General features: G+C 35.4%; 3 protein-coding genes and 1 pseudogene across 5 annotated transcripts; 2 read left to right on the plus strand and 2 right to left on the minus strand.

The window, feature by feature from the left end:
* Positions 1–221: 221 nt before the first annotated feature.
* On the plus strand, positions 222–3,420 carry ATERDJ3A (DNAJ heat shock N-terminal domain-containing protein). The gene is made up of 6 exons (XM_079064251.1): positions 222–530; positions 1,230–1,285; positions 1,449–1,522; positions 1,606–2,123; positions 2,215–2,886; positions 2,969–3,420. The coding sequence occupies exons 1-6, from the start codon at positions 438–440 to the stop codon at positions 3,254–3,256; spliced, it is 1,701 nt and encodes a 566-aa protein (XP_078920377.1). The 5' UTR covers positions 222–437; the 3' UTR covers positions 3,257–3,420.
* A 54-nt stretch (positions 3,421–3,474) lies between these two features.
* Positions 3,475–6,734, minus strand: APTX (APRATAXIN-like protein). 2 transcript variants are annotated; one of them, XM_079064250.1, is made up of 7 exons: positions 6,520–6,734; positions 6,260–6,384; positions 5,544–6,114; positions 5,213–5,423; positions 4,562–5,141; positions 3,983–4,153; positions 3,475–3,879 (listed from the first exon to the last, which is right to left on the minus strand). In XM_079064250.1, the coding sequence occupies exons 1-7, from the start codon at positions 6,551–6,553 to the stop codon at positions 3,556–3,558; spliced, it is 2,016 nt and encodes a 671-aa protein (XP_078920376.1). In that variant the 5' UTR covers positions 6,554–6,734; the 3' UTR covers positions 3,475–3,555. The 2 variants fall into 2 exon arrangements, with proteins under 2 accessions (XP_078920376.1, XP_078920375.1); XM_079064249.1 differs by having other exon boundaries at positions 5,213–6,114.
* A 9,104-nt stretch (positions 6,735–15,838) lies between these two features.
* On the plus strand, positions 15,839–18,294 carry LOC145134453 (Haloacid dehalogenase-like hydrolase (HAD) superfamily protein). Its single transcript, XM_079069299.1, has 4 exons — positions 15,839–16,097; positions 16,500–16,849; positions 17,007–17,213; positions 17,890–18,294. Exons 2-4 carry the CDS (start codon positions 16,592–16,594, stop codon positions 18,178–18,180), a joined length of 756 nt encoding a protein of 251 aa, XP_078925425.1. The 5' UTR covers positions 15,839–16,097; positions 16,500–16,591; the 3' UTR covers positions 18,181–18,294.
* A 1,426-nt stretch (positions 18,295–19,720) lies between these two features.
* Positions 19,721–20,960, minus strand: LOC145133368 (mannose/glucose-specific lectin-like; annotated as a pseudogene). The gene is made up of 3 exons (XR_013718564.1): positions 20,687–20,960; positions 20,168–20,601; positions 19,721–20,055 (listed from the first exon to the last, which is right to left on the minus strand). The product of XR_013718564.1 is annotated as a mannose/glucose-specific lectin-like (transcript).
* Positions 20,961–27,651: the final 6,691 nt, after the last annotated feature.

Here is a 27,651-nt window from a genome sequence, read left to right on the forward strand (position 1 = left end):
TGGTAGCAGATTAAGGATTTATAAGTAACCAAAGCCGATAAATTTGCCAACATAAGAATAACTGGTGTCAAAGTTTTCAAAACTAGGACTAAACCTGCATATTCATGTATACCATAGGGACCAAACTAAAATTTACCCGGAAACAATTTTTGGCACGAAGGGAGTTGATGAGTGATGAGGTCACGGACAGAAAATCCTGAATTTCTATTGGTCAATACTCGTGGAACCGCCTACAAACGCCACGTTTCCCTCCTCTTAAAAGCTCGGAACCCTCTCGATCCCTCTCCTTAACGAAGCTATAAGTTGTAACGCAAACACTCTCGATCACTCGAATAACAATTTTTTTTTTGGGTGGGATTTAGCGATCTTGATTCTCTTGTGAACGCAGAACATTCTTCTGGGGATTTGGATTCGATTGTCTTGAAAAAAAAAAAACAATGAAGAACACCTGGACCATATCGATGATATTGTTTACATGTTCTCTGTTGTTATACGCCTCCGTAGAGTCAAAATCTCTTGACCCGTATAAGGTAATTATCCTATCTCCCTCTCAATTCCTTTGTGTTTACTTAGGTTTTACCCTTTTGATATATGTTTCCTGTTGTGTGCATATAAAGCAGCATCATCGTCTTGTTGTCGCAAGAAAGCGAATTTTTGATAGGTTATTTGTGTTTGGGTTCTAAGTTGCATTTTGTAACTAAATACTGGATTGAAATCTGGTTTATGGTTTAGGTTTAGGTTTTATCATGATATGCCAATTTGGGTTGCGAATTTCAGTTGATCCTAATTTGGGGTTTTTTTACGGGGGTATGTATTCGGGTTTAGCTACTAGTAAGTCAGATGGAAGTTAAAACATGGAAATATTGCAATTGGGAGGGTAAATTTTTCTGATTTTACATGCCCAAAACCTTTTTGAACATGACACCCATATAGTTGGCACTGTTCTTCCTCTGAATTCATCCACCATACAATTCAAATTACTTTATGTTAGAATAGTAAGATATTCGATATGAATCGTGAATTTCTTACATTCAGATATGGGGTATTCTGCTCGACAATATCACATTTTTGTTCCAAACTTGTTGAATGTTGAGCATGCTAAATATGTTATCTGTTGGGAAGTAGATTTATACAATTAAGCGGTTTCTTGATCTTTGATTTAACATCCATAAATTATGGTTGAATATGTTTGTATTCTCCTAAGGTTTTTAACATGTTTCTTTGACCAGGTACTAGGAGTAGAAAAGGATGCAAGTTCGAGGCAAATTCAAAAAGCTTTCCACAAGTATGTCTCTTTCTTGATGTTTGATAATTGATAACACTACCCCTTTTATTATTTAGCTACACATCAATGATTCTACATACTAAAATTATATTCTACGATTAAATGCAAGAAATAACAATGAAAGTTTTAGCAATTTATATATTCTCTCATTTTTCTTTTTTAGGCTCTCTCTTCAATATCATCCCGATAAGAACAAAAATAAAGGCGCTCAGGAAAAGTTTGAAGAAATAAATAACGGTATGGTGATTCCCCCCCTCCCAAATAAATAAAAATAAAACTTATAGCAATGAAATTTACTTTTATTTTATTTTTTTCATCAGCATATGAAATTTTATCCGATGAAGAAAAGAGAAAGAATTACGATATGTACGGGGACGCAAGGGGAAACCCGGGATTCGATGGCGGTGATGGCGGAACCCGTGGCGGCCATACCTACTTCCGAAGCGGCGGTGGGCCAGGACACGGCGGCGGGTTCACATTCTCACCAGATGAATGGCAGACAATGGGCGGTCAAAGCGGCGGGTCAAAATCATATTCGTTTTCCTTTGGCGGAAGTGGCGGCGATAGTCCATTCGGTTTCGATGTCGGCGATGTTTTTTCCAACTTTTTTGGCGGCGGCGGTGGAAGTCAGTTTGGTGGATTTGGTGGTGGTGCTCGGGCGGGTCCCGGTGGTTCTCCTAAAAACATGGTTTCAATTAATTCTCAATTGTATAAAAAAGAGGTAACTGAAAAAGGAGTCACATGGCTTTTGTTATCTTATACCCCATCAATGAAGGGTACACAACACTTTGAATCAATCATAGAGGAAATTGGAAACTCACTCAAAGGGGCATTAGAGGTAATTTACAACAATCTAATCTCGCTTTAAACATTTTGGAAAAAAAAAAGCTAAAACTTTCACTAAAATTTTCGACATGTAAAATTTCTAGGTGGGAAGTGTGAATTGTGAAGTGGAATCATCTTTTTGTAAGGAAATCGGTATTCGCCCTAAGAATAAACCACGTGTCTACATTTATTCATATAAATCAATAGAAATTGGTTCATTAATCGAGTACACTGGTGATGGAACCCTAAAAGATTTGAAATCATTTGTTCAAGATCACCTTCCAAAATTCTCAAAACGTGTGACATTGACTGAACTCGAGACCAAATTCAACACAATTGAATCGTTACCAAAACTCATCCTTCTTTCTACCAAAAAAGACACTCCGGTTATCTGGCGTGCACTTTCCGGAATGTTCCGGAAGCGTTTCATCTTCTATGATACGCAAGTGAAAGATGTTTCTGATCCGTTGGTGGAAAAACTAGGAGTGGATAAACTTCCGGCTGTGATTGGTTTGCTATCGAATGGAGAGATGAAGGTTTTGAAAAGTGGGATTCATGTAAAAGATATGAAATCAACAATTAAGGAACTTGGTTTGTTGTTTGATGGATTTGAAAAGAAAAACAAGAAGTTAGGTTCAAATTCAGATAATGAAGGGATACCTTTGTTGAGGGCTACAAATTTTGAACTGATTTGTGGGGAAAAAACACCGGTTTGTGTTATTGGTGTTTTTAAATCGGCTAAAGGAAGGGAAAAGCTTCACAAGATACTCTCATCGGTAAGTTATCTTTGTTTTTGACTTTTTTCAAAAGGTCAGATTGCAATAAGTTGATATTCTTTTTTTGTTAATGTGAATTTAGGTGTCACAGAAGTCGCTATTGAGGAGACAAAATCCAGCTTCGGGTCCAAGGGATTCGGTTTCTTATGCACTTTTGGATGCTTCAAATCAGTCTTCATTTTTATATGCTTTTGATAAATCAGGGTTTAAATCATCGGATATGTTATTGGTGGCGTATAAATCAAGAAAGTCAAAGTTTTCGGCTTTTACAGGGGATGTGACTTTTGAGGAAGTGGAGAGATTTGTGGGTTCTGTTCTTAATGGTGATGTTCAGTTTAGTAAGACGAGGCAAAAACCTACACTTAAGTGAACATTTTTGGGTTTTCTTTTTAATGATAGTTTTTGGAGAAAGAGTGTATAGGACATTGGGCATTTGGCCTTTATATTGTAAATGTGAAATGTTATGGTTATAATGTGGGGATACCAAAAACGTCCCTTTTAGGTACAAAATGAAATCAAATGTCCCAACTTGTTTATGTCTTTTCATGTAACTTTTCATCAACAAGATGACATGCAACCAAGCAAAAGTGTCATAATACTTGAATACAAAAAAAGAGATTTGATTGAGTTCAAGTACAAGTTTATAACACAAAACTAGGGGAAAGGAGATTATACTTTTGTGGGAGCATGCAACAAGCGACCCTTTTGCAGTAAATTTTCAGGAAAGGGTGATTTACAAATAGCAATATGTGATTTGAGGCGAGGAATGTTAGGGTGTGCGCTTCTACACCGGTTGCATCTCAACTCCATCGACATGAATTTCTCATCATCGTTTAAACTAGGTTTCCCCTCTTCCCTCACTTCTTCAATCACATCCACAGAATCCCGAAAAAATGAAGAATTGAATGAGTTCCAATGCTTCTTGTTCTTGAGATGTTTAGAGTCAAAATCTTGGCTTATCACATGAAGGTGTAGTTGTCTCATTGAAGGCGCCTAAAACAAACAAACAAACCACAATCGTAATCAATACACCTCATCTTTAAAATAGTTAAAAGAGTACAATGTTGTAATAGAAAGAAATAAAAGCACCACATACCGAATGGTATCCAAGGCGAAATACCAATGATTCATTTTCCTTTAAAAATGTTTGAGCCCACTTCGAACCCACATCATGCATTGTTCTTAATATAGGAAGGTGTTCCTCACCTACATTTGCAAGACCCTCAAGACCTTTAACTCGAGCAACCACCAAAACATGCTTTTGTGCCTGTAAACCAAATAAAGTCAGCATTTTCAAGCTTTCTAGGGTTATTCTTGATCATGAGTTTGAGAGGGCATTAACGTCTTTTGCACAAACAAAAACTCAAAAGCACCCCAGTCTCACCTTTTTGGATGGGAAAAAAAATTTCAACTTTTGTCCCAATTGACAGTATCTGTCCTAGCTAGCTTTTTGGGTTCACCCAAAAAGCTAACTAGGACAAAAAGTTACTTGATACTTGAATTGACACCGGTCTCAATTCAAATACCAAGTAACTTTTTAGGTGGGACAAAAAGTTGCAGTTTTTGTCCCACCTTTTTGGGACATCGGTCTCAATTCAAGTACCAAGTACCAGTCCAATGTACATCAAACATAGTACAAATTCGTCTTATTATGTCCTAAGAGATAAAAAAGAACCTTTGGGTAAACATCATTCAAAACCACAACATCATCCAATATTTCAATAACACCATTCCCATGTTTCTCAGGATGCATAGCGATTTTATAAAGTGCTTGAGCCCACGAACCCCAATCCTTATTCACCTTTCCACCCATGTCCTCATTCTCCTTTTCTTCCACAAAACCTTTAAATTTCTTATTTTTCTCAGTGTCACATACGCCATCATCCTCTCTCCTAACCTTCTCAACACCACTATTCAAAACACCATCAAAATGTTCACATAACTTCTCTTGATTTCTCACAATAGATTCAAAGTTTTCAAAAAGAGACACGTAAGCCTCCTTAAGAACTTTACATCCCTTTTGATAGTCATCTTTGAGGCAATTTGGTCTTTTTGGATTCATATTTGGGCCAAGAACATGTATGACATGTGTCACACCTTCTTTAGAAAACAAAGGAGATGTTGAAGGAAGAGGGATAGTGATTGCTTTTCCAGGGGTAAGAGATCCAGCTCGTTGTTTAGTTGCAGTATCTAAATCGGGTCCCGCAGCATCAAATATGGCAGCATTTACACCTCCACCACCAGGTTTTAGTCTCCTGCAAAAGACATAAATGCCCTTCTCATTCTCATTATTGAAAACAACCCTAGAAAACTTGTGAAAACTTACCAGTTTGCAGCATTGGCTATAACATTGCACTTTAAGCCTCCTGAGTGAAGCTTTGTAATATCTCCCACAAAAGTAAAAAACTTTTTTGAGTCAATATTCTTTTTAGCAGCTTTAGTTTTCACCAAAGATAATATCTTTGATCCATGAGACAAATCCGCCAAAACAAGCCTCCCATTTCCAATCTTGTTCACAAATTCCTCAACTGTCTCAACTATTATTTCAGAAGCCTTTTCAATATTAAATTGAAAATCTGACGTGGATATAGAAGGAAATGCCAAAGTTGGGACCCCATCATGGGTCCCACTCTCAAAGGGTATTTTTTTCTCTTTACCTTCATTAACAGGATGGTTTTCTTGAGTGGTATTATCATTTGATGTCCCAGGGGTAGTTTTGTCAGTTTTGTCGGATGCTAGTTTACTTGGAGCATCTACTCTTTTCAAGAACTTCATAATACCAACTTGGACTTTAGAATCGGTTTTTTTCTCTCCAAAACAGCCGGATGGAAGGGTATTTATGGAAGAAAGTGATCCATAAGTATCCATGGCAGATTGAACATCGTTTTCATTGTAACAAAATGTTATTCGTGTAAACCCTTCGTTGATTTTGGGTGATTCTTTCTTTTGAAGCATACGGTTGACCACAGCTGCAGCTCTTCCACCTTGTAAGTTTCCTTCATGTCCAGTTCGATTTATACATCGAGAGATACAAAGCTTTGCAGGAAGATCAAGAACAATGGCGTGTATGTCTACTTGATGAGAGTTTTTAAGGTTGACAAAATCTGCACGTTGTTCTTTATCAAGATTACACCTGTCGATTAGTATGTTTTTTCCTTCTTTTAACGAGGTGTTGGAGATAGCTAGACATTGTGCTTTTGTTCCAGCTTTGCCATTCCCAATTATGTCCTGTATGAGATTACATTTAGTGATGGAAATTGGTAGTTATGTGTAATGCCCTAAAATCAATGTGATACCAAAACAGTGTGCCAGATAATGAACATAAAATCAATGTGACATTTCATCGAACACTTGGAATGCGAGAGAGAAAGACCTGACAAACGCGGACCCAGGGTCGGGTAGAAACCCGCATAACGTGATCACAGAAGGTCGATTTGCCACTTCCAGGTGCGCCGACTAGTATTACCACTATGGGAATTTTCTTATCTTCTTCTTCTCCTGTAGAACAAAACCCAAAAAGGATAGGAACATGGGTTTGACAGAGATTCAAGAATTCACAAATGAAAAATTGTTACAAGAAACACAGCCCATAATGAATAGGAACAACTATTTTGGCAAAAACTACAAGGATACCTTTAGATTTGATCATTTCATCGTCGATTTCCATAAGTCGTAAGCTAACTGATGGTCGCCGAATAGGTCGTCCTTGATAACTGGTTTGCTGTTCCCCGCCTGTTCGATGTCAAATAGGTAAATTGCAAGAATAACCTCAATTCCTCAAGTAAGGACTTCCAATTTTGAATCAAAGATTTCTTATAAGAATATGTTGTGAGATGGAGGTAAAAGCACAATCAATATTTTGTCCTTTTGATTATTTGAAATGAACATATTTAAAGGGAAACTGCTGATTTTTCCCCCTTTTTTTTTTATTATTATTATTATTATTATTATTATTATTATTATTTTTACTCATTATACCATTGAACGGTTCCTCTTCACCATAACCCCTACAACCGTATCACTTGTTTTGCCGGTTTCTCTATTTTAAATCGTTTAATTAAGACTGACATGTCATATTACGTAGAATTAAAACACATTTCACCCATTTCTCATTAAATTAGGGTTCATAGACGTAATTGATACAACCCTTTCTCATTGAATTAGGGTTACAAAATTGAAGACAAGTATTGAATGCGATTGTTATTGTGAAGAAGATGGCCTCTGATTCAACACCAAGTAAGTATTTGACAGTTGATGTACATTATAATGGTTTTTTCGCACCAAAACCGTTAGTGTACTTGAATGCTATTGCCGTTTCAATCCATGATGTCGATTTTGGTGCAATGGATCTTAAATAGTTTCTTTTGTTCCTTCAAAAGTTAACTAAAGATAGGTGTAACGGTGTGGCTGATGGAATAGCACAACCTACCCATAACGCTGGATCCGTAAATCATTTAAAGATAGCTTCTGATTTGGTAAGTATGGTTCAATGTTTATATTTATGTGTATATTTTATATTTTATGGTATTTATGCAGAAAATGAAATTAGGACGTGCTCCACCCCATAGTGAATTGTTCCTGTGTACACACACGAAGAATCACGATTGAGTCACATTTACAAATGAAAAAGATAGACAAATTCATGTAATATTCATTTCAGTGCAATTAAAGTTTTATAATGTAACTAGTCCTTCATGTCATTCATAATTTTGATATCTTTTAATTTAAATTATTATTATTTTGTAGGCGGCCTATACAGAAAAACGGGAAGAGTTAGAAACTGAATGTGCTGAATTTGAGGATGACAAAATATTTTATGATGTTGGTGGTCATGACAAAAAAAGAAGACTATATGGATTTACAAAGACGGATGCCATGATTAACGGTACAACGGATGCATCTTACATTCCGAAAAAAATGATGAAATGAAAGAATTGAGGGAGCTTGTTACTAAACAAAAAGAGCATAATGAAGAGCTTAAGGAAATAATGAAGGCCCAAGAAGACCAACACCACGCAAGAGTCGAGCATCTTGATAAACAACAAAAATCGGAAATGGCTCTTATTAATGCTTTTAGAGTACAACAAAACTAGTAGCTCATAAAGTGTTGATATGTTTATTGCAAAATATTTATTTTAGAGTATCTGCTTTCCATTTTCCATGTAATAAATAATTATTGTTTTATTTAATGATATAAATGTTATTTGATTTTTTTCTTATTTTTGTTTTTTATATATTACTACAAAATAATTTGGATTTAATTTCTAAATTAATTATCCATCCGTGCCTATGCAATCGTTGCTACAGAAGCATGTCTACATAATTTGCAATGGAATCTGCTAAAGAATATACACCACTGAATTTGCTAGAGATTCATCACCACAAAATTTGCTAGTGATTCATCACCACAAAATTTGCTAGGGATTCACCACCATTAAATTTGCTAATGATTCACCACCACGAAATTTGCTAGGGATTCATCACCACAAAATTTTCTAAGGATTCATCACCACAGAATTTGCTAGGGATTCATCACCAAGGATATTGTTAGGGATTCATCACCACATATTTTGCTAGGGATTCATCACCACATAATTCGCAACGAATACACGACAGAATACCATCTACAATGGATTTCATTCCGTTGTCACGTTTGCGAAATAATGATTGTTTCCCTCGCAAACCCTCGCTACAGGGTTTTTTGGGATGGAAATCGGTCGTTGCAAATTCCATCGCTATACGTCTTTTGCAACGAAATTTCATTCATTCCCTATAAAAATCACGTTTTTCTTGTAGTGTCCCTAAAAAATGTAAACTTTATGGAAATGCATGTCCTTTCCCAAATCTAGGTCCAAAGTAAGGATGAGATTTAGAACCGGAAAACCGGACCGGAACCGGAACCGGTTGAACCGGAATATGCTAAACCGGTCCGGGTTTTGGGTTTTAATAATGACCTTATCCGGGTTCCGATATTCCGGGTATGAGTCTATCGGGTCCGGGTAAACCGGGTAAAAGAACCGGAACCGGGTAATTGGTCCGGAACCGGTTTATGCTAATAAAGACCCGGAATGTAGAGAGCTTTTTTTATTACGTTGATCTAGCCATTAGATACGCACCCAAGCAATCCTTATTCTCGATTTTTTTCCTTAGCAATTGTGATCGACATCAGTCTCCTACGTCACCATCTTGGACAAGCAAAATATGAAATATATTGCTATGTGTCCATCTCTTGTAAAACAACGTCATAATTGATGAGAAATAAGTTTAAACAATAACGTTTTAAGAAAAACATTGTATTAGTCCCAACTCCCAAACAATTGCTAAATGGAATGAAAACTTGCCCATGAATTGAGAAAAAAAAAGTTCTGCCCTTCCATTATAGAGATCTTGTAACCAAATTCTTTTTTTTTTCTTTTTGCCTTCATTAAATCGAGGAAGTTGCCCAAAGAAATAAATTCCCATTTATTATTATTATTTTTTGTTTCTGTCGAGCATGAAGCAACACAATTCTTTTAAAAATTAATTACCGATTGCAATTAGGAAAAATATATGCAAATTGCGTTCCTTTTGTTGACAATACATTAAGTATTGCAGCCCAAAAAAATGTCGTGGCAGTTTAAATCTGTAGCTTGCAGCCAAAAAATAAAACTATTTTTTTTTTCTTTTCCTAACATGTTATGTTCCATTTTATATGAGAAGTTATTTGAGAAGCTGACCTGTATTTATTTTTCCATTATATATGAGAAACAAATACGTAAATTTTTATATTTATATTTCCAGGTTTACGGGTCTAATACACGAAACCGGTTCCAATTAACAATTTTCGGTTCCAACCGGTTCCATACCCACTTTACCCGGTCCGATACCCGGAATCGAACCGGAACCGGTTCCCTTATACCGGTCCGGTTCTCGGGTCTTATAATTCGTCAATTTCGGTTTCCGGGTTTTCCGGGTCCGGGTCCAATCGGGTCGGGTTTGGACCCACTTTCATCCCTAGTCCAAAGATGAAATATGACCTAAAGTTCATGCAAAAGTCCCCAAACCACAACCACATCCTATATCTATGAGATATAATGTTCTTGGGACTCAGAGAAATCATAAAGTTGCAAACTTTATGTAATGCCCGTGTTTCTGGGCTAGGCATTAATGTTGATGTAATAGTCTAGGTTAACATTTATAACTCATTTTGAAATAATAAGAATGTATTATTTGAGTATTATGTGTTTTGTGCTTAATTGTGTGACTTAAATGAATTAAGGATAAAAATAAGCGTCAAAATGAAATGTTAGATAAACCCAATATTGATACATGAAGACGTAGTGGTCGTGACGAGGTTTCCGAATATATAAAGAATGCTGAAATCCGAGTTATAACGAAGAAGTTATGACCTGTCGAAGTTTCACGACAGAACCGGCACGACGCTGAATGACGTAAAATATGAATTTAAGATAGAGCGATATTTAGCCTTAGTGATCTAAACGAAAGTCGTAGAATACGTTAAACCGAGAGCATGCATAAAAAGAATATCTAAATCTGACTTCGTATGAGGAAGTTATGATTTTTCTAAGTTTCAGCTTAGTAGTATGCAACCCGAAGTTCGACTTTGAGTGATTTCTAGCCGAAACAATCTAAACGAGAATCGAAGATCTCGTCAATAGTAGTGCAATGGTAAAAAGACAGACGAAAACGGACGTCGGATGAAGAAGTTATGGATTTATAACGAAGTTTTCCTGTCCCGGCCTACTAAAAATAATATAATAAAAATAAAGTCAAATTAGCCGACGGAGTCTAAACGAGAGTTGTAGAGCATGATCTCACCTACGCGTGGATATAATGAACGTCGAAAACGGAGCTCGTATGCGAAATATATGAATTTCTGAAGTTCGGAACACAATATTCGAGGCTGTGTCAGAACTCACGACGTGAGCACAGTGTTCACGACGTGAGCAAGCGATGGACGTCTTCCAGAGCAAGTGGACGAGTGACGAACGCAGTGACCTACTGGGCTCACGACGTGAGAATTGGAAACTCACGACGTGAATCCCGAATGTTGGCCCTATAAATAGAAATCGAGGGTCAGCCGATTTTGGTTGCCCTATCTCTTCTCTCTCACTCCCGATACTCTCTCTAGCCATCTTGAAGTACCCCCGAAGCCCCGGTATCATCCCGAGACCCGAAGCGAGTCCCGAAGCTCCGAAGATCCCGAGAAGAAAAGAGTTTCCGAGCCGAAGCTCTGCCCGCGAGAAGCCCGATGTGTGAAGATCTCCCGGTTTCACTGAAGAATACTACTTTTAGAGCCGTAGTGCTGTCCGATCATCTTCTGATCATGTGAGTGTATTTTCGTTTTCTTCTAACACATATATATGAAGTATTCTTTATAAAATACGTACTATGTGTTTATATATTATTTGTTTAATTGAACTAGTTGTTGAACGAATGTTTTGTACAGGTTTTAAGCTGTATATAAATGTATATATTTTATCTACTAATATGTTGGGTAGAACATGGGTAGACAGTTGGTGTGTGATAAAATAAAATGATTAGAGGCCTCGATGTTGTTGTTGATCTAGTCATCTAGCGGAGTATGGATGACGACCACAGACTCTTTCTAGACAGTCCAGTGGAACGCTAGCAGGCTCATAACCTGTAGGTGTTGTGAACGATGTGTTCACCGGTGTACTCTATCCCCCTCATGGTTGCCTTTAGGACATCGATTGTCAAGGAAACCCCTTTGCAGTAATGTCTGTCACGATGAAAATCCTAGATTAGGTCCCTTGAAATAGTTGTTGTCATAGAGACGTAAAGTGAGGATAACGGGAATGGGTAATCGGGTTATTGTTGGTTGGTGAAATTAAATATAATTATTTATTGTGGGTTGAAAACCCTATATGCTCACCAGGCTCCCAAGCCTGACCCACTCAGTTTTTCTTTGTATTACAGGTAGTGGCCCGAGAGCATAAGTTGGATGACATTGTCAAAATATTTTTGGATTATAGACCAGTAGTTATATGTAACTGTTGTAAGGTCTATTTTGTATTGTTTATGCTTTTGGTCTGTATCGGAACATGACATCCCGAGGTTTTGTTATATAATGAAAATACATTTCTTTATGAAATGCTTTGATAAATTTTATCTTATCATATTTTGTTTTGGGAACAAATTCCGCAACACCTTTTGAAAGATTACTCTGATTTTATTTTAAAAAGCATAAACGAAATCGGTCTTTTCTGGCCGTGAAATTGGGGATGTCACACTTTATCTCTTCTACCCATTCCAACTTCACTAATGAGGCAAAATATGGAATAAAATCTGGATCTAAGAAGCATACAAAAAATGTGAGAGTTTGAGGACTTACAAGAAGTCCAGAAGCTGCACACAAGGATGATAAGGGATTTCTTGGAGAAACTAAGCACCGAAATGTCTTCTTCTTCCTTCAAAACCACCAAAAGCTTGCAAAATGAGCTCAAGAGCTTTAAGAGGGCTAGGGTTTGGCCAAAGGGTCGTTTGGAGGTGATGGAGGCTGGAAATGAAACTCTAAATTAGAGATTAAGGGACTTAAATACGAAGGAAACCCTAAAAGATCATGAGCTTGGACTGCAGCCATGGTCACGTCGTGACACTCTTCCTGATACACATTCTCATATTGGCTCATCATGTCGTGACCTCCCTATGGTCACGTCGTGACACATGATTTTTTCCCCAAAAACCATGCTTTTGACTCGTTTATGCCCTACACCGATCCATTATGGAAAACGAGTGTTACATTAATGATGGAGGATAATGGTGGATAAGAATAATGGGTCCCAATCATCAAGTAAACAAAAGATTTAAGTAAATAATAAAAAATAAATAAATTTAAAAAATATTCAATAAGGGAAATATAGTGTTTTTATGTCTGTGAGAGACCTAACGCGCAACAAATATAAATTCTAAGAATCATCCGAGTTAAAAAAAGTTAGGATCCAAAATACAAATTACCACAAACCACAGAGACCATTCGTATAATTACTCTAGAATAAAATAAGAAATGAATCTTGATATGAAGAAAAAGGCAGTGGTAGCGGAAACAATCAAGGGCAATGTCTATAATATAAATTCTCCGATCTATAACTTTATTTATTAAGGAAGAAACGAATGAAATCGTCGGCTGTATGCAGTGAAGAATGAACATGAGACTTTTTATTTATTTAAAGTGAGTGAAAAGAGGTTAGAAGACACATGTTCATGTCTGCACCAAGAAGAGGACACACATACCCTTTTAGGTTTACGGTATTCTAAAAAATAAACGGTCTGCAAGAGCAAACGTCTACGTCTATCTGCGCGACTCAAACATAAGAGGTCAAAAAAAAGTTTTTGAAAAAATGATCGATCTTAATTGGTTAAAAAAACTTTTAGTTTAAACCAAAAATCATGAAAATTATAAGTTTTGTAGAAATTAACCTGTAAAATATCCATTTTTATGATGTTACAACAAAATGTCTCATTTGTATAGGATTGGAGTTAATTGCCCAACAACTATTTTTCACTGTAGTTCAAATAAGTTAATGCCTTAATGGATCCTGTATTCAAGTAAACAATATTAGTAAGTGCATTGAAAATACTTTCAATGTGATGTGTAACCAATGTAATAACGCCATGTTCTTCCTAAATATTAAATAAAAAGTTATAAACAAATAAATTTATAATCACAGTTTCTCTTTCATATTTGAACTATTACATCAATAAGAAATCTTCAGAAAAGTCTCAATATTTACGGAAAAGTTACACTTTAGTCCAAAGATTTTTTTTTAAACGAAAAAGTCCTGAAAACCGGCAAAAATTTGCAGTTTGACCCTTTTTGACCAATTGAAACCGGTACCAAATTAATTTGGGACTATTTCGTAAACTAACCCAAATTATTGGGACTTTTCTGTAAACAAAAAATATTAGGACTTTTCTGTAACAAAAATATTAGGATTTTTCTAAAAAGAAAACCCTTATTATTATTATTATTATTATTATTATTATTATTTTTATTATTATTATTATTAAAAATATAAATAAGAATATTATTTTTTGAACTTGTTATTATTAATATTGTTACTAATACATATAAATGTATTTAAATGAAAAAATAATATTAATGACATTGTTTAAGAGTGGAGGTGGAGGAGATGATGATGCTTTTAGCATTGAAATCGTGAATGTCTGCTTGTATATTTTTACTTTGTATATGATCATTTCACATTTGTTATTATTGTTTTCAATTCAGAATATTAATACTTAACGATTTAAAAGAAGTTGCATATTTATAAAATTGTTTATAAATAGTTTAAGGTTGAAGAGTTTCTCACCTTGTATATAAAATTGTTTAAGGTAGAAGAATTATTTTCAAAATCCAACAAATCCACTACAAACATCTACATAGGTAACCCATATCAAAATTTAAAAGTATTAATTACAATATCTTGTTTAATAAAAAGTAATAAGAATAATTTAAAAGTATTAATCCAAAAAACATGTCCTATTACTTTTTATTAAACAAGATATTGTAATTAATATTTTTGAATTTTGATATGGGCTACCTAAAGTAATTCTTCTACCTTAAACATTCTTATATACAAAGTGAGAAATCCTTCTCCCTTAAACTATTTATAAACAATTTTACAAATGTATAACTTCTTTTAAATTGTTAAGTATTATTATTCTGAATTAAAAACAATAATAACAAATGTGAAATTGTGACATCCTTTCACAGCCAGAAAAGACCGATATTAATAATAACAAATTTGAATTAAAAACAATAACTTCTTTTAAATTGTTAAGTATTATTATTCTGAGTTAAGTATTCTTATTTATATTTTTAATAATAATAATAATAAGGCTTTTGTTTGTAGAAAAGTCCTAATATTTTTGTTTATAGAAAAGTCATAATATTTTTTGTTTACAGAGAAGTCCCAATATTTTGGGTTAGTTTACGAAATAGTCCCAAATTAATTTTGTACCGGTTTCAACCGGTCAAAAAGGGTTAAACTGCAAATTTTTGCCCGTTTTCAGGACTTTTTCGTTCAAAAAAAAAATATTGAGACTAAAATGTAACTTTTGCATAAATATTGAGACTTTTTGAAGATTTCCCTAACATCAACCATCATATTGTGAATACAAATACATAATAATTATAAGAACTAAGAAAGAAAAAACCTTTCTTCCTCTTTTATGAGCTAGTAGTTTTGTTGCATTTTTAGAGTTCGTATCCAATTGTTTTTCAAACATATTTACTTCCAACAAATTGCTTCCCTTTGATATTTTAACAATCGGACTAAACAATCATATTTTACCAATCATTATACAATATCAAAACTAATAATGTTAAATATTTTTTTTCAATTTATCTTGTTGAATACGTTATTGCATTTAATTAGTGAAAGCCTTTTGTTACATTATGCTTTAAATTAATTATAGCATGTCTATATGTAGCAAAATTATTAAAATAATAAAAATTGTTTTACATCTTAATCCACCTTACCTAGAAACGTGCTGTTTTAAGTTTACTTTGAGCCTAAAACTTGACGCTCATCAGTCATTATTGTGATTTTTAAACAAAACCGGAGGCATGGATCGCGTCCACGGTTTTCTCAAATAAACTCTGAAAATACATTGGAGCCCCCCAACTTCCATTAATTGACAATAATATCAAACATGATAAAATTAACCACAAAATAGTCATAATGTACATTTTTATTTGAACAGATTTACGTGATTTTTATTGAACTTAATAACCTTAATGAAAAAATAAATTAACTTAATTTATTTTCTTATACCTTTTTTCCTTATTCATTTTTTATCCACATGAAGCAAGAACATGGTGTAGCATGAAAAGCAGAAGTAAAAGTGGGTAAAAACAGAAACAAATTGAAATCATAGGGACCTTTTATGTAACAATCTTACTTCCATAGCCAGCAAGAGCAAATTCTATCTCTCGGGCAACAGCGAATTCTATCTCTCGGGTAAACATCACCACCACCATCATCACCCCTCGTTTCACCTCCGGGCGCCGCGGGAAAGCGTCCAAGAGTACTACTGTTGAAGGAATCGAAAAGAAGTCCATCGAATCATTATCATTATTTAACTCGATGTGCCTTGTATGAAAGAGCAACGAAAGCTCTTTCGCTTCCTTCCATGGCGATTTAAACGAAGCAACTGAGATTCTCTTCCTCCATTTCAACTTCTGGGTATTTACTCAACTTAACTCCATCTTTTCTCAATTTCATTTCTATATTCTTTTGTGGGCTTTTGACTATTCGAGCTAACTTCAAGCACGAACATCGATTGATCGGTAACTATCTATGGTTTTTTATTGTTACTGTTGCTCGATTTGAAAATTTACTTGTATTCGTGGGAAGCTACTTACTTTAATTTTGGGGAAGAAGGGTTTATTGCATTTGCATTCGATCGATTCTGGTTTGACCTGGAATGAAATGATGTGTTGACTAGATCATTAAATTTGATTTTGTTCGTCATTTTATTTGTCCATTCCATCAGGGGATGAAAAAGTAGAATCAGATTCCTTTCTTACATGGCAAACAAACAAGATCTTTCACTATTTCATAATCCTCCATTCCATTCAAATGCAGGAACTACTTGATTCGTGGAACATAATCATCTAAATGATCTTGTTCTATCATCTGGATTAAAAGAAAAAAAACCCAAACTTTTGGCTTCAAATATGTCGATCATAACAAAGTTGAGATGTATCACTGTCGATGTTACTGGCACTTTAATGGCTTACAAGGGAGAGCTTGGTGACTACTATTGCATGGCTGCTAAATCTGTAGGGCTTCCATGTCCAGATTACAAAAGGGTTCATGATGGATTTAAAATTGCTTACACAGAAATGGCAAAAAAATATCCGTGTTTTGGACATGCTGAGAAAATGCCCAACATTGTATGGTGGAAAACTTGTGTGAAAAATTCATTTGTCAAGGTATGAATATGATAATATCATATGATTAACCTTTTATGAACTTTTTAGTCACTTCTTTCATTCATCTGTTAGACATGACATGACAAAACTGATTTGGTGAAATATTTGAATGAGAGTAAATGACTATTTTACCCTTTTGTCTGGACTGTTTGTTTAGGCAGGATATGATTTTGATGAAGAGACATTTGAGAAAATATTCAGGCGTATATACTCCACCTTTGGTTCTGCTGCACCTTACACAGTATTCCCTGATTCTCAACCGTTTTTAAGATGGATTCGTTCACAAGGTGTGACAGTTGGAATTGTTAGCAATGCAGAATACAGGTATCCAGATGTAATTCTTCCAGCTCTAGGCTTACATGAGGTTAGTTGTTTTGTTTTCTTTTGAAATATAGCTTTTAACATAGTCAATTCCTTCATATTTTGGTCAATGAGCAGAAAAATTAGAAGCAAAAACCATGAAATTTGAATGAGTTTTAGGGTTCTATTACTGTGACTCAGTCATGTTTTTAGGATTGAATACAAAAAATAGCAACTTACTTTCATTTATTTGTTACATATAGCATCCTACTTTCATTTTTTCTTATTACAACATTGTACTTTAGTTAATCTTTCCAAATATAGCAATGATATCCAAAAAGAAAGCAATTTTCACTGCTATAATTAGTAAGAATTTTCAAAGTACAATTACTTAATAAGAAAAAAACTAGAAGTACAACGCTATATTTTGGTAGATTTTTGAAAGTAGAATGCCTTTAATAGAAAAATATTGTAATAGAAAGAAATGAAAGTATATTATCCCTTCTTTTTCCCAAAAGTGAAAATGTGGTCATGATAAATGATATTAAAAAAATATTTGAGAAAAAGTAAACGTGTGAGAATTTTTAAAAAGTTAAAAAGCCCGTTTTCCTTGACTTTTTGTATCAAGTCGTGTCTGTATTAATTCAAAAAGAAACACTCATATATAGGTTACATTTTAACACGTGTTAACAAAATGACGTGATACAATAAAATCATTTTGTTGGCATTTGGAATTTCAGGGATCCGAATGGGATTTCGGTGTATTTTCGGGCCTTGAGGGCATTGAAAAACCGGACCCGAAACTATACAAAATTGCTTTAGAAAGGGCGGGAAATATAGCACCCGAAGAAGCTTTGCACATTGGAGATAGCATGCGAAAAGACTATTTACCTGCTAAGAGTATTGGGATGCATGCATTGTTGTTGGACCGCTTTAAAACTCCGGATGCCTTGGACTGGAAGAAATCCGGTGCCACCGTGTTGCCGGACCTTGTGGCGGCACGAGAGTGGTTGGCATCTCACCGTATTTGACTTCTTAATATTGATTGTATTTATTTACTAGTGAGGGAGATGATTGGTGTTGTATGAAAAAGGCAATAGTTGATATTCTTGGTAGTTATGTTTAAATGTACTTTGTTTGTACTATTGTGTTTTGTTTGAATGATAATAGTAAGGAAAAAAATATATTTTAACAAAAGATAGAGAAAAATAGGGGTGGATTGGGTTGAGTCATTTTCTTGTTGATCTGTTTAATTGATATGTGTTTAAGTAAACGGTTTTGAGATTTTCCAACCAATCCCAATCTTTTTATTAAATGAGTTGAAAATGGATTGATCCGTTTATTTTTTCAACCCAACATGTTTAACAAATTTCCAAAAAACCTTAAAAATTCAATAATCGTTTAAATAAAATTTCATAAAACTTACAAACACCGGTAAGTGTTCAAGTTTGAAAATAATATAACCACAACACAAACGCTAAATCAAGTGTTTACAAAACATTATAAATGTTTTATTACTAAAATCTATGCAATTTGATTTTCAATTTCACCAACTTGACTTCCACTTTTAGCTTTGATCATATTCCTTGTAATAGCTCACCCTTTTCATTGGATTCAAGAATGTCAAAGTAGGTCTAACAAACATGATTGCTTGGGTTTTTGAGATCTTGAGTCGTGACTAAGTGGGGGCCGAGAGTAAGATGAAAGAGAAGGATTACTAGTAGCGATTAGGGTTCGAGATTGGACTAAGTTTCAGTTACCTTGTGCGACTTTCTTAATATTAGATTTAGGACCCTAAGTTCATTCGCAAGATGGAAGAGAAGGTGGAGGCCGATAGTAAAAAAATGGTAATCCTCTCCTTCCGAGCAACCCATATCCACCCGTCCCAAAGCCCACATGGGTGACCAATCGTAGAACACTAGAAATATTTCGGGTGTGTCAGGTTAAAACCGTAGACCTACTATGTGAAATTCCGCACCTCAACCGCTAAGCTCCTAACGTGGGGGTATAGAAGTTTTCAAGTATATAATTTAACAAAACTACAAGGCTAAAATAAATCTACAATTGCTTAGAGGCCGATAGTAGCAATTAGGGTTATGTGAGACAATAAGAGTACCAAGCATGCAACTAATTGACCAAGGATGTACGCAACTTGGGTTAGTACTTAGTTGTATCATGTATATTTTTAGTCTTTCCAACACTTTAAATTGTTAAATAATTAATTACAAAGTAATACTCAATAAATATAAATTAAAATTATTTAAAAGTCTTAAATGGATTGGCGGATTGAAAATAAGTTGAGAATTTCAACCGTAACACAACTCATTTAATAAATTAAACTAACCGGTTGAACCGTTTAATTAAATGGGTTTAAAACCAAAATAATAGCACGATGTGGATCGGGTTTTAATGGAATCATCCTTCATAGATAATTTATTTTGATACATTTATTTGAAATAACATGATAGAGCATATGATATGATGATGAGTACATGGCTATCATTTTCGGACTATAAAACACAAAGTGGCTAGCAGTAGCATAACAAACATAGTAATAGCCGGCAACCTTTAAATAGACATGATAACCTCAAAGGGTTATATGTTCCTTATTTCATAGTACGTACGTATTTCAAAGGTTATTTGGTCCTTATTTCAAACTTTCAAGCTTTCAAATAGACACCAATGCAATCGAGATAATAGCCAGCAAGCCCGTAAAATCCAACAAAAGAACCACCATCCCATGGTACAGGGAAAGGCGTTCCTCTTACGTTACCAAAAGGTCCATGAGTTTTCTTGTTTGTGATGAATGATATTGATGATATTATAGGTAAGTCAGGAACACTTCCCCTTGATAATGCACTTGTTCCACTGATGCCAGTTATTTCCTCGTCAGCTTCAAATATTACCTGACCATGAATGACAAATTGAACATATCAAAGATACCTAAGGATACTAAGAGACATGTTATATCAATCATTATAAAGAAACTTGAAGATTAAATACTTATGAATTGTTTACCTCAGAAACTGTCTCTCCACCATTCCAACCACCAAACTTTGCAGTAGTATGTGTTGAGTCTCCACATTGTGTGGTGAAGATGAGAGAGTATATCAGATCACCATGATCAATGGTGATCTTCTTCAGATGATGTTTTTTCTCAAGTTGGAAGGACCAAACATTTTGCGGAGTTCCAGGTTCATTTTTCCCCCATGTTCCAACCCGTATGATTTCCTCATAGGCTTTTAGATACACACCAATGGCATCAATGTAATAGCCAGCAAGCCCATAAAACCCAACTAATGAGCCTTTGTGCCATGGTAAAGAAAAAACATCTTCAGTTGCATGACCAAAAGGTCCATGTTTCCTCTTGTTTGTCAAATTACTTGATAACCACTTTTACTACCAACGGATCCACCAACCTCGACAATTTCCTCATCTTCGTCAAAGAGTACCTGATTAATCAATCCACCAAGAATATTGATTAATGAAAAGATGGCTACATCTTAATTGATTAGTGGAGTTAAGAGATCAACTCACCTCGGAAACCGTGTCTCCACCATTCCAACCACCAAACTTGTCGGAATTGTGCAAAGCATCTCTATATTTAGTTGTGAACATGAGAGAGTATATTACATCACCATGGTCAACGGTTATCTTCACCAATTTATGATCTTTCTCAAGTTCAAAAGACCATTCATTCTGAGGATCTCCACTTTGTCTTCCCCATTTTCCGACTTGAATAAATCCTGCTACTTTGCTACTTTCTACTCCTGCCATGAGAGACACAGTAAGTATAAAATAACTTAAATGAAACAAGGAAGCGTGTCTCTCAAATGAATGACCAATGGCTCCTTATATACATGCTAACCGTAACTATTTTGAATCGTTAATTTAGATGGAAATAAAAAGCATGAAGCAAAACCATGTTTTCCTCAAGTTCACTGGTTAAAAAAAGTTGGTAGTTAATTCATATCAAAATTAAATGATAAAGTTTAATTGTCCTTGCATTTTTCATGCAAAAAAAATATTTCATAACTTCAATGTTTGCTCACAAATAAAAAATCAAGAAGGTGAGATATACTAGAATTTTCGAGTAATTGTTGATCTCTGGTGCGATTAAGTTGTTGTAAATACACCAATAATCAAATCGACAAATAATATTGAGAATTATATGTCAATTTGTCATGGATAATAAATTCAATTGTTAAATAATTACCAAGTTCCGTCTGGATTATAAGAAAAAATTAAAACAAGACAAAAAATTAAAACCAACCTGATGTGATATGTGATGTTCCATAATCTTGAAAAAACTGCACGGAATGACTCCGGTCCTTAAAGGTTTTTACTTAGTTGTAGGTTGCAAGCTTCAACATAAAATCCTAAGATTTAATGCAGATTACCACCGTTTGTTCCAACAACTATAGAAGAACCGATAAACGTAAATTGGAATTTTGTTGTTGCAAAATCGCAGGAGAGACAGCAGAGCGAAGGACTTGCTGTAAAAAATACATCATCAGGGGAGTTGTATTTATAGTTACAGAAATACTAAAAGATTGCCAAAAAACAGCTGTAATTATAGAAAAAACAATGTTATTAGAACCTGTGGTTTCTAAAATATGGCAACCTAACGACAACGTTGAAAGACACTACATTACCGGTCCTTATGGTTTTAAAATCTTGCATGGTTGGTGTTTTTGGTTAACACTTCTGTTAAGTCTTATGTAAAAAGACTTTTGTGTCCGTGGGCCAAAATTATTAAAAGACAAAATTTGCCAAAATTATTAAAAGACAAAATTTCACAAATGGTCAATGCTGTTTCCAAAAAATGTCACTTTCAAGATATCTTTGGAAATAGTTACAATGATGGTCCTTGTGGTTTCAAAATCAAGCACAGTTAGTCCTCACTCATATGATTTTCCTCCCCAAACGCCACCACGGCTATACCCTTTCTCATCTCTTCTTCCAGTGTCTCGATTTGGAACAGGACAACAAACTGAAATACAAATATTGAATCATTTTAATGGAATTATAAACTGTCAAGTATGAGAAAGAAATTAGGACTTGAAAATTTTATTGAAGCCACTAACTGATTAGAGTTTTTTTTGTTTGATCATTAGTGGACGTCCATCTGCTCGAATTTTTTAACTGTTGGATCAATTGACCTCCTTCCTTTTAGAGGTAGTTATTTTTAGATCCATTATTTACCAAGGCTAAACAACATTAAAGTATAATCCGTTAAAAACACAAATCAAATATGTACATTCATCGATGAGATTTTTTTTGATAAATATGTATTTCCGTGGTGTAGGTACAATACCAATTTAGTCATTCACTTTTTTAATACTAAGAAAAATTTAATATTGACATCTGGAACATATTTTGTGCAGGAAACAAAATGTACGAACTCAACGAAGCAATGTGATTCTACAAATGCAAGAAATTTTTATGAGAAACAGATACAAATTCATGCACCTACAGCAAATTAGAAACTAAGTTTTGATTGCGAACAAAGAAATCACATCCTCTGGATGTAAGGGTGAATCTGGAACAAGAACAGGCTCGACATCCCTAATCCCATCACATTCCAATCTCTTAAACACAATGTCAATGTTAATCCCAGCATCTGCATTCGTTTCTTCATAATATCGTTTGAATGAATACCAAGAAGTGACCTAGCTATTGTCATCTCTCAATTCAGTAGATCATGGTATGTGGATGAAGAAAAATGAGGTGTGTAATGTAGGGGTGGATATGTTGGGTTAATCCATTGGCACTTGGCTATAGGTTCGAAGTAGTATACAGTTTGGGGGTTGGGTTGTACTTGGCTGTTATTCGGGGACTATATGGAGGGTTGATCGGGGAACCAGAGTGCCACAGGAAATTAAAGGGGTCTGGTGGTTGTTGATGCATCACCGGAAGAATGTGAGGGAGCAAGATGTTTTAGTGGTGGCGGATTTGCCGTATATGTATGATTCCACCGATGACGGTGGTGACTAGATTTGATTTGGATGACAGAAGAGACGGTAGGTTTTGAGATCGACGAGAGTAGTAAAGTTGAATAAAGGGAAGGGTTATTTGTTAAGTGTAAATAATTTAAAAAAAGGTAAAATGATAAAAGATGGGTAAATAGGTCATTTTAAAAACATTGAGCACTAGGTGTAAGACCCGTGTATTACACGGGTTTTTAAAAAAATAATATCAAGTTGTAACATTAAGCAATTTTTGGTGTAATACTTTGTTGATAATTTTGAATTTTATTACAACACAAGTGGCGGTAAAAGATTCTTGTTTATTAGGATAGAAGATGGACATGACATCATATTTGCATTTTTATCCTTTAATAGCAACATACTTTCATGTGTATCACAAAATGACATCGTACTTTCATTTCTAAACTTTCATCCATATAAATCGCAGTTTACATAACATGTCACATCAATCTGTAAATTAAAAAAAAAATGATTGAAAGGATATAACAATGAATGGAATTACTAACCTGTTGTGGTACTTGGTATCTTAATGGTGATTTTAGAGAGCTTGATATTAACACTTAATGGAATTACGAATTCATATAATTGAAAGACATACAAAATTCCATGATTAGAAGGAAATGACTATACATATGTCAGGAATCTATGACAATTACGTACAAAAGCAATGTCCGAAATAACTGGTCCGGAATGTGGCACCGAAATAGCTGGCCGGAACGTGGCTCTGGAACAATGGTCCGGAATAGCTGGTCTGAATACTGTCAGGAATCTATGACATTTACTGTTCGGAATAACTATACATATGTCAGGAATCTATGACTTTTACTATTCCGAATGACTACACATATATGTTAGGAATCTAGGACAATTATTGTTCCGAAATTAGGGTCCGAAATATCAATTCCGGAATGTGGCTGTAGAATGTGTTTCTGGAATAGTGTCAAGAACCATAACCCTAGTAAATGTCATTATATAAAGGAATTCAAACATCAAAACTCTTTACCTTGTTAAATTTACTACTAAAAATTATTTTCTCATAATCCAAAGAAATGACATACCGCGATTGTGGCTCTGAAGGTATTATAAGGACATCAACGACTAGAAATAACCTTGGACGGCTTGTTTACGCTTGTCCTAAAGAGGTACATGGGTTATCCTTTTGTTATTTTTCTTTAAATTAATATTAATTTACATAATATACGTCATGTGTTTGATCTTAAATTTTCAGGGACCATAGTCTGGGTTTATCAGTTGGGTTGAAAAAGCAAAAGACAATAATTCGTTGATAATCAGTAACTTATTTTGATCGAAGAAGAAACTTGAAACCCAAAATATTCACTTGAAGATAGCATTAACTTCTAGTTGGATTTTATTTTTTGGAATCATTGTGTACAAGTTGTAAGCTTTATGTTCATCAACTAAGTTTCCCTTCTGTAACGCTTATTAATATTTTTAATATGTAATGTTTGGTTGTTTGTTAGTATTACTATGGTACTTGTAAATTACGTTTTTTATATCTTTGTAATATGTAACTGTTGTGACATGCTCTACAGGGGTTTTGATGCCGGATGATGGATCTTTCCTGGAAGCTTTCCTGAGAACACAACACAGAAGAATCATTAAAGGACGTCTGGGTGTTCTCCCGGGATGTCACTCCGACGATCAAGTTAGTTTTTTGAGAGAGAGAATTTTAGGGTAAAATTTGTGTGGGAGAAGATGGATCCCTTCCTTGAGGCGGAATAGATCCTTTTATACCTATTACTAACGGATCGTGGGAACCTCGTCTAATGAGTGTGAGACGTGGCATCCTCTGAGTTGGAGAATCACGTACATGTTAACTAACTTCCTGGTGACGTCACTTCTGGGTGTCACCTAAGCTTCTTGTCACGTCCTGATTGGTCGTGAGTGAATGAGAAGATCACAAGGAATATTCTTTCCTCGTGGAGGGAAATGAACTGCACCCCGGTCCTGGATTATTTAGGCCAAGGTCGGGCCTTGGCCAAGATTCTGGCGAGATAACGTCTCGTTTGCACGTTCTGTTACATTTAACGTGGCCGTTCATGGTAATGTTAACAAGTCCCTTAAACCAGTGGGCTTCTGCGTTCATGACGTAGCAGAGTTGTTCTAGTCTACTCATAGACACGTGGTGGGATGCTACTGATAGCTTATCCAGTTGTTAGGGCGAAATCGTCGTTCTTCGTCGGTTTCATCATGAAAACAGTTCGCTCCCCCTTTAATGGTATTTAAACCTTTGTTCGTCCTGGCGTTTCCTCCTTACTTTCTACTTTTCTCCCTTTGACTTCTTGCCCCAAAGAAACCTTTTCGATCCTTTCTTCATATTTTTCCATGGCTACCGCTCGTCCGTTGGGAAGAGATCTTACCACCCGAGGAAAGAATGGGAATCTCTTGAGTTCCGATTCGGGTTCGTCCCCGAACACGGAGTGCAAATCCCCCTTCCTGATGCAACGCTTTACAGTCCTCCCGAGGGTAAAGTCGGCATTCCAATCTCCTTTTTTGAAGCGGGTCTGGATTTGCCTACCACAGAATTCTTCAACCTGATTGAAAGAACCCCTTTCTAAACTTTCATATTTCTGAAAGACCCAAACTTTCATACTTGACAATTGTTACTCCAAAACATGCTACATGCATATTTATAAAACAATATTTTACATTGATAAAGTGATTACAAAAAATTGGATACAAATCGACTATGTTTTAATATTTTACATAACTATCCAGGATATTGTAATTTTATACAAACATAAAACGAAATACAAAAGTAATAGTAAAAACTATTCTACATCTTCCGACAATATATAACCATACTGGTTACTTATCACCTGTAATTGTTAAACACTGAGAGGGGTAAGCGGTGACGCTTAGTGAGTTCAATAATAGATACAATATAACGTTATGCCATATATATACTTCACTATGGCAGAAGCAAAGAGGAACAAGGAACAACAAAGGCATATGCGAATCATGAGATAAACTTTCCATATCAATCAATGATTTGATTCAAAGATATACGATCAACGAGACATAACAATTTCTATACTTGATATACACCAATAAAGCTTCGGCCCAAATGGCACAGAAGACATACACTTTCTGATTTAAACAATTCGGTAGATTTCAGGCTTATAACCCTGTCTAACCATCTGCCAATGCCATAGAATAGAATTCATTCTCTTACAGAGACATGCTCTACATGGCCAGAGGCTACGTACCAGTACCACCGTGAATCTAAGTCCTTTCACTGATCACATGGTCAAAGGTATAGCTTTGCTATCATAAATAGCGGAAATAAAAATAACACGGGAAAATAACTCGGAATATTAACACTGAAAAGCACATAGCACATATAACACATAACATACAATTGTTCCTATATATTAAACTCACAGTGAAATAACCGGTGGTTAAAATAGTAATTTGGGCAGCACTTCGGCTCTAAATATAACTTCCTTCGTTGAAAACCGGGAGATTTATTGAAAACCGGGCCCTGCGAGGGTTGGGCTTCATAACCGAAAAGATAAATTTTTCGGGATTCTCGGGAACTTCGGGGCGTGTTTCGGGCGTTGGAAATAATCTCGGGGCTTCGGGGAAAGTTGATTTGCAAGAAATATTGATTTTTGGGGTAAAAAGTGGCAATTTCCAAATTTACCCGGGAGATCTCGCAGCCACTATATATAGCTGCGAGGGTCGGATCCGAAGCAAGGAGGGAGAGGCACGTGGCTCGGATCTTCGGCTGAAGGAAGAACACACGGCAACAGCAGCAAGCTTCGGATGCGAGGAGTCATCGGCTTCGGACGCGTCATCGGCTGGGTCTCCGGCTTGGACACCTGTGCGACACGCGTCGCTCCTCGGACGTGCCACGACTTGGATGATGCAACTGCTTCGGATACGTGGCCAGCTCGGAGCGAGGGTGACGTGGCTGGTCCGGATGAAGCTTATCCATGCGAATTTTCTTGGAAATTGAACCCAAAACTTCTAAAATCCATAACTTTCGCATACTGGCTCCGTTTTTGACGTTCTTTATATGTACGTGTAGGCGGGAATATACTCTACAACTTTCGTTTAGACTTCGTCGGCTAATTTCGACGTTATTTTTAATATTATTATTTTTAACAGACCGGGATAGGAAAATCCGTTAAAAATTCATAACTTGTTCATCCGATGTCCGTTTTCGTCTGTCTTTTTACCGTTGTACTACTATTGACGAGACCTTTGATTTTCGTTTAGGTTGTGTCGGCTAAAAATCACTCGATCTAAAATTCGAGTTTTTAGCTGTCTACTGCTAAGCTGAAACTTAGAAAAATCATAACTTCCTCATATGAAGTCAGATTTGGGCGTTCTTTTTATGAAAATTCTCGGTTTAACAAGTACTACGAATTTCATTTAGATCACCAAGGCAAAAAAGTAGTTTATCAAAAATTCATTTTTTACGTCATTCGGCGCCGTGCCGGTTTTGTCGCGGATCTTCGATTGGTCATAACTTCTTCGTTATAA

This window comes from Lactuca virosa, chromosome 8, assembly GCF_052849685.1.
Source record: "Lactuca virosa cultivar CGN04683 chromosome 8, Lactuca_virosa_CGN04683_v6, whole genome shotgun sequence".
Lineage (NCBI taxonomy): Eukaryota > Viridiplantae > Streptophyta > Magnoliopsida > Asterales > Asteraceae > Lactuca > Lactuca virosa.

Bases quoted from the DNA above. Each gene is read 5' to 3' on its own strand.
- LOC145134453 (XM_079069299.1), top strand. From the start codon at position 16,592: ATGTCGATCATAACAAAGTTGAGATGTATCACTGTCGATGTTACTGGC. The intron at 16,850-17,006 runs GTATGAATATGA...CTGTTTGTTTAG, and splicing joins TGAAAAATTCATTTGTCAAG to GCAGGATATGATTTTGATGA. The intron at 17,214-17,889 runs GTTAGTTGTTTT...TTGGAATTTCAG, and splicing joins CAGCTCTAGGCTTACATGAG to GGATCCGAATGGGATTTCGG.
- APTX (XM_079064249.1), bottom strand. From the start codon at position 6,553: ATGGAAATCGACGATGAAATGATCAAATCTAAAG. The intron at 4,154-4,561 runs GTTCTTTTTTAT...TTTGGTTTACAG, and splicing joins TGAATGATGTTTACCCAAAG to GCACAAAAGCATGTTTTGGT. The intron at 3,880-3,982 runs GTATGTGGTGCT...TGTTTGTTTTAG, and splicing joins TTCGCCTTGGATACCATTCG to GCGCCTTCAATGAGACAACT.
- ATERDJ3A (XM_079064251.1), top strand. From the start codon at position 438: ATGAAGAACACCTGGACCATATCGATGATATTGTTTACATGTTCTCTG. The intron at 1,523-1,605 runs GTATGGTGATTC...TTTTTTCATCAG, and splicing joins GTTTGAAGAAATAAATAACG to CATATGAAATTTTATCCGAT. The intron at 2,124-2,214 runs GTAATTTACAAC...TAAAATTTCTAG, and splicing joins CACTCAAAGGGGCATTAGAG to GTGGGAAGTGTGAATTGTGA.